At 42.7% G+C, this 13,851-nt stretch overlaps 1 protein-coding gene across 9 annotated transcripts in view; it reads right to left on the reverse strand.

The window, feature by feature from the left end:
* Window positions 1-13,851, reverse strand: part of gramd4a (GRAM domain containing 4a) — a 229,354-nt gene that overhangs the window by 68,219 nt on the left and 147,284 nt on the right. For all 9 annotated transcript variants that reach the window (XR_011596292.1, XM_070897409.1, XM_070897407.1 and 6 more), the window contains 2 exons: window positions 11,516-11,636; window positions 10,359-10,417 (listed from right to left, as the gene is read on the reverse strand). Coding sequence is in view for 8 of the 9 variants with exons in the window: in XM_070897409.1 (XP_070753510.1) it covers window positions 10,359-10,417; window positions 11,516-11,636 (180 nt within the window). In the remaining variant the exon portion in view is untranslated. The remainder of the gene's footprint in view (window positions 1-10,358; window positions 10,418-11,515; window positions 11,637-13,851) is intronic.

Here is a 13,851-nt window from a genome sequence, read left to right on the forward strand (position 1 = left end):
ACTGCAGTATTAACTAATTTGGCAGATCAAAAATCACAATAATTTAATGAAATTCTATGCTGGTTATTTTACAAGGGGACTGATTATGGCAAAGTAGCAACTCAGTTTCCCCAGGACTACGGCACTTTTAAAAATTCAAACACTTGGAGTAATACATTTGTTTTTAATTATTCCATAATTTGTACTCTTACAACTGTGCATTCTTTAGACTCTTTCAGTTTGTCTCTCTAATACTTTCTACTGAAGTATAAAATATTGCATTACACATTAGAAATGTAGCTTATCTACTCTAGTAACTTTTTTTTGCATCCAATGAAATTGTGAGCACTTTTATAGGAAGTATACAATGAGATTAATGCTATGACATCATGTTAATCTTTTCCTGCTGCTAAGCTAATGATCTAATGTGCTTGGAGACAGATTATAATCAATTTAAAATTGCAAGGCTAAAATTCTAAAAGTATTTTGACTTTAAGGAGATATTAGATCATATTTCAATAAGTTCACCAAATGTTATCCACTTAGGTGACTTCATCTAAGCTCAATTACAGCCATGGTGGTGCATGTGCAGAAAGAGAAATATGAATGCTATATTGAAGTCCTTCCAGTTCTCATCAACAGTGAACTAATCATTTTAAGGATGCATGGCCTTCAAGAAGAAACAATGAACTTGCATTTATATAGCAACTTTCACATCCTCAAAGTCCCAAACTGCTTCAAAGCAAATGAATTACTTTTGAAGTACAGTCAATGTTATGGCAGCAAATTTGCACACAAGGTCCCACAAATATTAAGTGATATAATCCCTTTTAGTGGTTTTGGTTGAGAGATAAATACTGGCCAGAATACCAGGAGAATCCTTTACTCTTTTCCGAATAGTACCACGGGATTTTTTACATCCAGCTGAACAGACAGATCGGCGTTAGTTTAAGGTTTTATGAAAAAAATAGCACCTCCGACTCTCTCACAACACTAAAGTGTCAACCTAGACTATGTGCTGGAGAGGAATTGAACACAAGACATTTAGAGGGAAAAAATCTGCATCGTTTGCACCTCCCGTTAGCGCTCAGGTCCTGCGTAATTAGGCAGGAGTTAGCGAAGGTACAAACCGGCAGCGCTCTGCCCCAGGCCGCTGATGAAGTCATCGGCGTGCGCAGTAACCAGTTTTCGCCCCAGGGTGGAAATTGGGTAGCGCCCAGCGAGGCCACTGCGGATGATGTCAGCGCCAGCTTCGCGGGTCGCGAAACGGGCTGCACTCCACTCGCGAGGTGTAAAGTAAAGGGGAGGCGCACGGCACCTTTTTCTTTTGCACGGCCGACTTACCGGTCCGGCCTTCCGTTACCCATTTTGCGGGGTCCCTGTCGTGAAGGTGCAGCCATCGCACCCCGCATCCCCGGTGGCATAGTTGAGGCCGCTCGTCCCACTGCAGAGCTTGCAGTATGCCCTCCCCTTTAAAAGGAAGGGAAGTGCCTGGTGCTTGTGCCACTGCAGAAAAATTTGCGCGCTTATCGTCCCGGTCCCGCCTCTGAGAGGAAATGGAGCCCAATGTCGGGCTCGATACCAAATTTCGCTCCCTCTGATGCTCATGAGGAAACTCTAATGGCACTTCAACAGGGACATCACTGTAATGAGAGATGATCCAGCAACGGAACTTAAAGAGGCAGAATTGTTCTTAAGGTCAGAAACCAAGACTCATTGAAGGCCTTGGCAGAGATTGAAGCCTTCAACAGGCAAGGCCGTGAGGACAGAATGAAGGGAGTGGAGGCCGCTACACTGTCCTTTCTCTCCACGGGGCATCTCAGGGCAGTTACTGCTGCTTTTCTGGGCACACTACAACTTTCCCCATGGCAGCCCTAGGAAGTGGAAGCAAAAAGGAGGAAAATGCACCAGGACTCAAGACCAGCCCCCTCTCCCATAATTTGCATGTGGTGAACAGGGTTGCAGCAGGCAGTAATCCCTGTGGGGGGGGGGGGGGGGGGGGGGGGCGGGAAAGGGAAATCCTGGTCAAGGTGGTGATGTAGCAGTAAGCTTCACCACCCCACTTTCCCAAGGTTTCCAGGACAATCTTGTCTGATTTAGAGCAAGATCAGAGAGAAAAATATTCTCTTAGTACCCAGGTTGTGAGCCAGGCTAATGGGATTAGGAGCCACAGCCCATTTTGATGACAAGTGATGAGATCCTGAGGGTGTTTTGATGGTTGTGACCCAAGACTGTCTAGAACTTGATAATGTGAGGCTGTCAGGCAGTCAGTTGAGCAGCTGTTTGAGGCAGTTTAGGATCAATAGTTCAAGACTATTGATCATAATAGTCAGTGACCTGGAGAGGAGAAAGTTTGTATCGGATGTGAATAATATTGCCTTGATCCTATGGGATCTCACTTCTTGCCAGGTTTGGCACAATCCTTAGGTGTAGCCAGGACTCAGTCTTGATGTTTTTTGTCTTGAGCTGGGAACTGATCAGGAGCACTGTCAGCCAGCTTACCTCATCATCATCATAAGCAGTCCCTCGGAATCGAGGAAGACTTGCTTCCACTCTTAGCATGAGTTCTTCGGTGGCTGTACAGTCCAATACGAGAACCACAGTCTCTGTCACAGGTGGGACAGATAGTCATTGAGGGAAGGGGTGGGCAGGGAGCCTGGTTTGCCGCATGCTCCTTCCGCTGCCTGCGCTTGATTTCTGCACACTCTCAACGTTGAGACTCGAAGTGCTCAGTGCCCTCCCGGATGCACTTTCTCCACTTAGGGCGGTCTTTGGCCAAGGACTCCTAGGTGTCAGTGGGGATATCGCACTTTATCAGGGAGGTTTTGAGGGAGTCCTTGTAACGTTTCCGCTGCCCACCTTTGACTCGTTAGCCGTGAAGGAGCTCCGCACGTGCTTTGGGAGTCTCGTGTCTGGCATGCGAACTGTAGCTTGCCCAGCGGAGCTCATCAGCTTACCTACACCCCTCGGAAAACCCTTGTATACAAATGTACAACACAAGGACACATAAAAATCCACAATTGTGTCACCTGTGCGTGGCACCACTATAATGAAAATTACATGTCGCTCTTCTTCCCAAAATGCAAAAAGCTTCACAACTTCCTATTTCTTGAAAACAATGGCCCTTTAAAATGTAGGAAGGATACTCACATTTCAAAACTCAGTAAATATGAATTTATGTGTATGCATTTCAAGTTTTTTTTTTATATCGGATAAGTTACTACATTTGTTTCAGTCAATACACAACAACTACAATGAATGCCATAAGTTAATAATTTTGCACTTTCTAATTCCAGTAGAAAATGTTAACAGTAATCAACCAAATACATAATTATTCCATGTAAAGGTTAAAAAAAATCCTGTCCTAAGCTGAACTCAAAATTAATCAGTAGGTTTTCAATATGCGAGATATGGAGAAGTCATAGTAATTAAAAAATGTTTATAAAAGTGATCGTTTACAAAAACAGTTCATCTTTCTTAAAAGCATAATTCACAGTAATGTATTATGTCACCACAAGATACACCAGCAAGTTATACATAAAAGCACCGCTTCCGGTCTCCCAAGCACTTCAGTTTAGATATGCTGATGTCTGGAACCCACAAAAAGGAAATTCTCACAAATCAACCAGTTTACTCTGCTCGTGTACAATTGCCCCAAACTACCAGTTTACGATTTGTGAGAAGTTTCTTGAGCATCAGTGTGGAAATAGTGTCCTTAATCTTTAATCAAATATTGTGCATTAGTTTTGTTTTTGGCACGACAAGCAAGGAGATGCATTATTGAGCTACTCAAAGACATTAACTGGTTTTGTTTGAAACTGTTTAGAGTGTCATGTCTGGTTAGAGATTATATAGTAAATTCACAAATCCTGCACTCCCATTGAGACTCCATCCCTGAGCATGGCTGCCTGCTGGGAGCATGGGATCAGTGAATTTACCCTCAAATGGTATCTTAAAGAAGATAAAAAGCAAATTATTTCAGATGCTGGAAACAGGAAGTTAGGTGGTATCTGTGGCGAGAGGAAGGCAAGGTTAACATTTCAGGTCGAACGACCCTTAGTTAACCTGAAACGTTAACCCTACCTTCCTGTCTACAGAAGCTGCCTGATGAGCCTTTTCTGGTTTTATCTTTAAGATGTGCTGTAAAATGTCAGCTATGGACCAATGGAAATTAATCTAATTTTTAATTTTCTACTTTATAATTTTTCCTTCACGTACAGTCACTCCCACCTCCCTATTTGCGGATTTTGTTTCTTTGTTACAATAAAGTGCTATTTACGTTTCAACCACTGCTCAATACCTTTTAATCAGACAGTAAAAGACTTGGATCCAGCAAGAGTATGCGTAACTGACAGAACTGAAGCCTGGATTTTCCAATTAGTGTTATTTTAATGCCAGCATTAACCAGTTTAAAATGAATGCTTTATGTGGCATTTACCAATCGGAAAATCTAGGCGTTATCAGAGTCGTACAGTAAAGGTGGAACACAGAGATCTTTTTTGTGCTCTACACAAAGACTAAGTTCTTCATTAATCTTTCATTCCACACAGTGAGATGCTCAAATTAGATTTTCCAGAAATTTATATTGACTATTAGCAGGTGTTAAATCTAGCTTAAGACATCTGCACAGCAAAATCAGTTAACTTGCAGCAATGTCAATGTCATGGCCTTGGAATGGAGCCATTCTCTTGACATCCGAATATGAAGTTAAAGTAGTAGCAGGACATTTTTAAAGCATTTCTGTTTGGTTTGCTATTTAGCCTTATTGACATGCTGGCTTTTTGCAGTCGATCCAGCAAGCTCCAAAACTAGATACACAATTTCAACACGAGAAGGGGGATAGTTGTTGAAGTACGTGCTTGCAGCAGTGGGAAACCTCACATGCCCCTAGTGCATGTCAGAAAATAGTGTCCAGTTGAGCTTGTGATTTCCAATATTCACTGCCAGCAAGTGAAGTTCCCCAACATGACCTTATTCTCGTAAAATAACGCCCAGGATACAAACATTTCCATCAGCTGTGCATGAGCAGTCAGGGACATGCAACTCATTCATCTGGTAGATTTTAAAAGTGATGCTATTCTCTTGATGATTAAACTATCCCTGCAGATTGATTGCTTCTCCATCTAAAGACATGCAGGCAATGATTCACTGCCAGCAAAACCACAGAGAATTAGACAATGAGGGTCCGAAATGCTCCCCCGCCAAAAGCAGGTCGCACCGACTGTGTTTCGATTGTTTTTACTGCAGCTGTGGTGTGGTGGCCTCTTGCGCGAAATTTCGCTCTTTGGCTTTTTTTTTCCCTGAGCGGCCTTGGAAGGGGGCAGAAGTGTGGCGGTTAGCGGAAGTTCGGTAAGTAGAGGGACAGAAGTTGGGGGCGGGCGGACTGTCCGCGGCTGTCACTCATCAGCATAGCGCTGATGAGGTCATTATGCTGCCGCGCACCACATCTCTCCCCTTCACCTAAAGAGGAGAGTCACTGCGATTCTTTAAGTTAGGTCCACTGGGCCACCAGGGAGGGTTTTGACCGGGCCAGCAGGGTGCCAGGTTGCCTGCTGGCGGCCCGGCCGAACCCGGGGGCATAATTATCGGCCAGACCTGGCAGTCGGCCGACAAAAAAGGTAAGATGGCGTCCACGGCAGTAGGTCCTCCCCTTTAAAGGCAGATGCACCGCCATTTTGAAAGCACTCCAAGCACTGTACACCGACAGAAAAAGCTGTCGGTGGCACAAAGAGCGGAAGATTTTCCGTGCGGAATTTTGCGTTCCAGGGGGAGGGCGGCCATTCCACGAAAAATCGGCGGCCATTCCACTCCGCAGCGTGGCCGCCGATTTCTGGCAGTAACAGGTCTTAAAGGAAGGGGCAATTTCAGTCACCGAGTCTTCAGCACTGATGGGACCAAGTCAATGATGGTCAATAAATAAATTGGTTTCAAATTTGAAGGGAAGCAGAAATATAGACACTTCTAGTAGTTTTCCAAGAACACATAGGAAACAGCTGTTTAATATGAAGCAACATGGCCAAACAGAACATGGAATTCCAACATACACCAGACACAAAGAAGTAGATGCCACTCCCGAAAGTAAATAAGATTCTCTGTAAACAATGATTGTTTTATATTTACAATTCAAAACAATGAAAGTGATAAGAGTTCAGATTACATTTGTCTCTCAGCAGTAAAAAATTGAACACCTAACATTAGTTTAAATATTCTCCAGCAGGTTTTCATATCATTTAGATAAATTAAGAAACTCAGATAGCCTGTTAGAACATAAATGCACACGCCCTGGCAGTTGGTGAGTTACACTGCTGCATGCTGGGAAATACTGCACATGCTCAGACTGCAGTATCGAGTGAACTACATGCACAGAGTGATAGTTCTTGGGAAAATATCAACTGCAATTCCAAGCTTTTCGGAGAGGTTGGTTGGGGCGTTCAAATTTAAAATGAAAGTGCTCAGAGACACAGGAGACAATTTTACAGATGAGTGTAATCATGTTATTTGTGAAGTATGCATTTTTCTAGATGAGTTACGAACCTTACTTTGAGCCCTTAGTCAGCTGAACAGGGAAAAACAACAGATGAAAAAGTTTTCAAAAAATACTTTTGAGCGATTGGATTAATACACCTTTCTTTTATTGGTTTAATATCATCTAACTTGAATGCTGCCACCCGGTCACCCTGGGCTGCAGTCTATTGTGCCGTTTTATTTCTCAAAACAAACTCAGCAATAATTTTAGCAATTTTACTGAGGAATCCCTTCATACCCTTCTGGAACATGTAAATCGCCAATCGATAGCCAAATCCATTCAGGATTGATTACTTTTATAAATCCTTGGTAAGTTTATCAATACTAACTACTTTGCTTGCTTTTGAGTTGTGCATTCCCTACCTTCTTAGTTACAATTTGATACTGTTTTACTTGAATTAATTAACAAAATGTGGCAAAGAAAGTGTGAAGCCAGTGTGTGATGGGCAAGTGACAGACAGGAAGTGCAGGCAGATACAGTTTTTATATAGATCTCAACACTGTGAATTCTGGATTATACATTGCACTATACAAAGTACATATTTATATTTTAACAAAAAATGCAAGATTTATCTTGCAATCGATATTTTTGATTTCACATTTAATTAGTGAATGAATGATATAATTTGATTGTGTACAAATACTTTCAAATTAACTATTTATAGTTTATAAATACTCATTAAAACATGAAATTTCTTGGGTAACTACTTTTCATATTAGGAGTCGAATGTTAAATATAAACGATTTCATTTAAATTAAATTGAATTGAAAAAGTACTTAAGTTCAACATAGTTTTAATAGAACAAGTATACACTTAGGGGCCGAAGGTACCCCTTTTGATAAGGCCTCTGACCGCCTGAAAGCGGCGGCCACAGGACAGCGTGGAATGGCAGCCGACTCTCCATGGAGGGGACGCCATTTTGTAAATTGCCATTATTCAAGAGCGGAGTGGTGTCCGAGACCGCTCCGCCCATTTCCCTGCCTCGGCGTGCACGAGCCGACCCCTTACCATCTATCTGGCGGGGACCCCCTCGCGAAATTGCCCTGCCAGAGCAGCGCCACCGACAGCAAAGCACTCTCTGTGAAAAGGCAGCGCTGCCGTCAACATGTTTCTTTTCTTTGTCGGCCAACTGCCACATTGGCCCGACAATTATGGCCGCGGGTTCGGACGGACCGCCGACAGGAAGTCTGGCACCCCCTCTTGGGTACCAGGCCACTGGCCCAGCCGAAACCCTCTCTGATAGCCCAGTGGACCTAACTAAAATGAATGCAGAGTTCGCAGCGGCTCTATCCTTTAAGTGAAGGGAAGAGATGTTGTGATGTATCGGCGCTGATGACCGACAGCGGTGGACACCCTGCCCCGCTAGTGATGGTCACTCCGCTCTACCTCCACTTCCGGCAGAATTTCGACGGATAGGCTGCTGCATCCATTGTGGCGGCCAGAACACTTCAAAAATGGTACGTGTGCCCCGTTTTGGGTGGAGGTGAATTTCTACCCCTTAGTATCAAGCAATTATCCCTTAACTTGATTTTTCTTTTAAAACTTAAAAAAAAATTTACTATAACCTATGTTGATTTATGTGAAATCATCCATTTCTGTACTTAGACTATACTGTACTTTTGCTAAGAAAACCATTCAGGAATTTTGTGCTCAACAAAATGAGGGATGTTAGTTTTGGTGAATAAAACATTTTTCTTTTTGAGTACCCAAAATCAGCATCAAGCATTCCTCGATATTTACATGGTTAGATATAGAATAATGATCCCTCTACTTAGTCCCAACAATGCACTTCAGCCTAGACGTCAGAAGACGACACCTAAATGCGTGTGTGGCATTTTCCCATGCACTATACTGGCCATCCTGTAGCATCAAAGCAAGATATAATGCCAAATTGGGGGCAGTTTCTTAGGCCCCAAGTTTCCACATGATTTGCTCCTGATTTTTTAGGAGCAACTGGTGTAGAACGGAGTATCTTAGAAATCGGAATTCTCGTCATTTAGTTTGCTCCAGTTCTAGTCAGTTAGAACAGTTTCACTTTGGAACAGAATTTATTTTTCAAAAGGGGTCGTGTCTGGCCACTTACACCTGTTTTCAAAGTTTCGTCAGTGAAAACTTACTCCAAACTAACTTAGAATGGAGTAAGTGAAGATTTTTGTACGCTCGAAAAAACCTTGTCTACACTTTAGAAAATCAGGCATAGGTTACAAATCAGGCGTAGGGAATGGTGGGGGGGGGGGGGGGTTTAAAGGGAAGTTTACAAACATTAAACACTTCAGTTTTACAAATAAAGAGCCATCATCAATAATAAATGATAAATACATCAATAAATCAACCAAAAAAATTAATAAGAAATAATTTTTTTTTTAAATCAATCAATAAAACATTTTCTACTTACCGACTGCAGCACCGGGAGCCCTCCAACAAAGTGCTGGGATGCCCCCCCAAGTGTGTCTCTGTCAGTGTCTCTATCTCTCTGTCTGTCTGTGTGTGTCTCGCATTCTCTGTCTGTCAGTGTCTGTGTTTCTGACAGCGAGGGGAGGGGGAGGAGGGGGGTAGAGGGAGAGAGGTGGGGAGCAGAGGAAGGGAAGGGGGAGAAGGGGGAGGGATGGGGGGGAAGGGGGAGAAGGGGATAAAGGTGATGGGGGGGAAGGTGATGGGGGGGGGGGAGGAGATTGGGGGGGGGGGAGAAGGAGATTGGGGAGGGGGGGGAAGGAGATTGGGGAGGGGGGGGGAAGGAGATTGGGGAGGGGGGGGAGGAGATTGGGGAGGGGGGGGAAGGAGATTGGGGAGGGGGGGGGAAGGAGATTGGGGAGGGGGGGGGAAGGAGATTGGGGAGGGGGGGGAAGGAGATTGGGGGTGGGGGGGGAAGGAGATTGGGGGGGGGGGGGGGGAAGGAGAAGGGGGAGGGAGGCTGAACGGGCCGGGCCCGTGACTTCGGGCAGAGATTTACAGGTAGGTGGCGTTGGGTCGGGTCGGGGGGGTGGTGGGAGGGAGGTCGGTTCGGTTCGGGTCGGGGGGAGGGAGGAAGAGGGAGGTAGGTCGGGGGGAGGGAGGTCAGGTCGGATCCAGTCCGGGGGCAGGGGGGGGGGAAAGAGAGCGGGAGTCGGTTCGGGTCCGGGGGCGGGGCGGGGGGGAGCGGGAGTCGGTGTCGGGTCCGGTCCGGGGGCGGGAAGCGGGAGTCGAGTCGGGTCGGCAGGAAGCAGGAGCTGGCCATGGGAGGAGCCGGCCATGGGAGGAGCCTTATTCACGCAGCCCCAGTGAGGCCATTCGCCCAGGGCTAGGGGAAGGGGCTGCGTGCTTCGGGCCCCTCCCACATAGTTTCGGGCGCCTGGAGCTACTGCACTTGCGCGCCCACTGTAGCGCGCATGTGCAGAGGTCCCGGCACTGTTTTCGGCGCAAGGACCTGGCTCCGCCCCCTACAGTTCTTGCTGCGCTGCACCGAGGGCCAGAGGACCTGCAGGGACGTGGAGAACCTGGAGGTTTTTTTTAGGCGCACTTTGTGGCGCGAAAAACGGGTGTCCAGGTCAGGACTGCGCCGTTCTAGGCGCGGCTCGAAACTTGGGCCCATAATTACGATGAATTAGGTTGAGACTGCCCAAACTCATTTTATATGCAATCCTTGCAACTAAAGAAAATTGTCATCCCAATCTGAAGTAAAAGACCAGTGTCTATCCACTACATCAATACTGTGGAAAAACCATTAGTAATTATAGTTTTTAAACTTTGTGCAACATTTAAAATTGTAAAATGCTCAGATTACACCAAATAAAGTCCTTTAACATTGCTCTAACATGTAACATTTATACTTTTGCTTAGCACTGCATTAATCTTGAAAAACACAACTGTAAATTACCTGTTCCATTCACTGAAGTTTGCACTTTCAAAGACTGCTGACTTGAAGAATCTTCACCTCTAAGAGAGCAGAAGAAGAAAATGTCGACATACACTTCAGGAAATTAGACAACTAAATACTATACAATATTTAAAAATGTATAATTGTTTCATTTTTTTTAAAAAAACTAATTCACTTCATTCATATTTTTTTTAGTAACTCCAATAAAGATTGCATTTTTGAAGTACCGAACACTTTGGTATATATTTGTTTGATAGATCACAGGCACGCAAAGAATGAGTTAATCCAGAAGTGTTTTTTATTGTAAAAGTGAATTAGCGTAATACCAAGAAAAGAACATTTGTAGCAAAGGATTTTCAAAAAGAATGACAAAATTCCTGCATGGTGTGCTCAGCGCTTATTATTCTTCAACTCGGTCAAATATTTTCATATTTCATAGAGATAGAGTCTCAACTGAGAATTAATGTTTTAGTAACATTACCAGAACCATTCCATAATTGATGCATCAATTTAGTTCCCATTTTAAAATGAGGAAAAGATGTCAATTCTAATCATTTACCTAACATGGTACAAACAAAATACATACAAGATGATGCTGTGGGATACAATCTGTCTACAGAAGTTGCATTGAAATTACCAGTGAAAACAAAATACCAATCATACAACTAGCTGTAGTTACGTCATGAGAAAAACAGACTCAGATGCTCAGTCACACTTCTTCCATGACAGTCACAAATATTAGCAGTCTTCAAATTGAAGAATAAGCTTTTTATTTTAAATAGATAAATGGTCTACAAAATAAATGGTATATCACAGGATTAATTTCACTCCTATGGCTTCATAATTCATTTATACTGTGTGACTTGTGTATTGTGTTTTTAATACCAATGAAATAATCATTTAATGTATCATCTTCATGCAATATCCTATATACAGATAAACTGAAGGTCATTAATACTACTTTAAACTCTTGAACAAGAAGGTATATCAATAGTCAGTTACATAATTAGTACTACCAGGACCTCAAATATCATAACCTCTTTCTTACTCTACAGTTATTACCCCTCTGGAGTATCTACGCTTTTGTAAATATACTGATGTACTCTTCCAGTCATCATCTACAGATATGCAATCTCAATTAGCTCTATCAATTGTACCTGGTTTTAAGCACATCAGAGATTTTCTGTTCCAGCTCTATTCGCTTCAATTTTTCCTTTTCTAGTTCTTGCTTTAGAGTTTCAGCATTCGTCTCTTCCCTCAGCTTCCTTAGCTCCTCCTCTGTTCAGGGAAGAAGTAACAGGACAGATTTTTAATAGGAATCAATCACATTAGAGTGGTTATACAATAATCATAATTTACCCTCAATATTAGAAGTACCATATTAAATGTTAAATAAATATCTGACTGCAAGGTTACAAAGCTGACTGCGTTATTGTAAGCAATTTGGTGGGCCAAATTCCATTACAATCTCGAATTTTCTAACTTTAAAAATTATTCAGCTGGTTTGTGTGGTGTGCCTGTGACCAGCTTGATGACCACTTTCGGCACATACATTGCTGTCTGTTTTCCTCAATTTTGCAATAATTACAGGAGAAATCGTCCCAAGGAAGAAAGGACAAATAGACAGACAGAACTGCTTTTGTAAAACGTCTTGTTACATCTCTCATACCATCTCAAAAAGGTTCACATCCAAATTAATTTGAAATGCAGGTGAACTAAACAACCATTGTGTGCACAGCAAGATCCCACAAAACACGATGAGATGAAAGGCCAGCTGATCTAAATTTTGCTGGAGTTGGTTGAAGGGGTTAATGTTAGCTAGGACACTAGAAAAACTCCCTGCTCTTCTTCAAATAGCACCATGATTTTTCTTTTAAACATCCATCTGAACAACCAAGAGACAATTGGGACCTCAGCTAAATGAAAACATCCAAAGTATGGCACCTCTGGCAGTGCAGCACTTTCATACTGCTACACTGTATAGACTATAAGCTCAAATCCTGGACTTGGATCCACTCTGAACGAGATTGCTTTCTAAATTTCTTTATTTAAAATAAACTCCTCTACGAAAATGTTTTTAGACGTTCAACAATGTCTGGTACTATCTATTTGCAGGCAGTACTGCAACTGCTATTGTGTACCAGGGTAATTTGTCAGTTTCTTTCCACAATCACACTTAGCCTGCTATACAGCATATAAAATGCAAAATCCCTTGAAATTTAAAATCAATTGCACATTACAGCTTTGCTTGAAACTTCAACCAAAATTCCATCAACACAGCTTCAGCATTTCAAGCTGTAGGAAATGCAGTTGCCAATTTAATCTTTTCTTTGCTTATAAATGTTTGTTCAGGTTGGATTTATTTATATAAGTATAAATAAGGATTGATTGTAGAATTTAATGAGTTCCCTTCCCCCCCTACATTGCTATTTGTGGGAGTTTGCTGTTTGCAAATTGGCAACTGCATTTCCTACAACTTGAAATGCTGAAGCTGTGTTGATATTGACTGAGGGATAAATATCGGCCGGGTATATATATCCACTGCTCTTCTTCGAAATAGTGCCATGGTATCTGTCCACTGCAGACAGTACTGCAATGCACTGCCAGCCTAGATTTTTGTGCTCAAGTGTATGGAGTGGGACTTAAATCCATAACCTTCTGACTCAGACAAGAGTACAGGTACTACCCACTCAGTCACGACTGACAGAGTCAGTACTTGCTCCTTTTTAGAGATTCCAGCCCATCAGTCTCCGATTAGATTAAATTAAAGTAGAAGCCATAGCATTTTACTTATACTAAATAAGTAATGTATGCTTGAACATTGTTAGTTCTTTATATTAATCTGTAGAGCAGAACATTTTCCTAGATATGCAATTTAATTCCTCAAGTTACTTCAAATAAACATAATTTTTAAAATTTTGAATAAAATTATAGCATTATTTTGTTTGAAACCTTGTCAGAAACAAGCAACCTCCCCTTTAATACTATTTCCCTATCACCAGGGCAGGCAGATCACTGCAAACAAGGTTCTCTCATCCTGCATTACTTTTGTGCACCACAAGATGGTGGACAAGAGTAATGCAGGTCAACTTTTCATTTTGTTCATGCAACTGTATCCACATTTCCCATGCCTCTGATCTCACCCTCTCGCTTTCTCACTATTGCGGAGCCATTGTCTCCATCTTCCATCCCATTCGCGGCTACATTTTCCAGATCATCTTCCACTATTTCTGTTATTATAGCGTAACCTCCATCATAAAATCATAGAATGGTTTCAGCACAGGAAACTATTCGGCCCGTTGAGCTCGTGCCAGCTCTCTGCAAGAGCATCTCAGCTAACCCCAATCTCCCGCTCTTTCCTCGTAGCACTGCAAATTGTTTTCCTTTAGGTACTTATCCAACTCCCTTTTGAAAGGCATGATTGAGTTTGCCTCTACAACCCTTTCAGGCAGTGCATTTCAGATCCAAACCACTCACTGCGTAAAAAAAGTTT

This window comes from Pristiophorus japonicus, chromosome 13, assembly GCF_044704955.1.
Source record: "Pristiophorus japonicus isolate sPriJap1 chromosome 13, sPriJap1.hap1, whole genome shotgun sequence".
Lineage (NCBI taxonomy): Eukaryota > Metazoa > Chordata > Chondrichthyes > Pristiophoridae > Pristiophorus > Pristiophorus japonicus.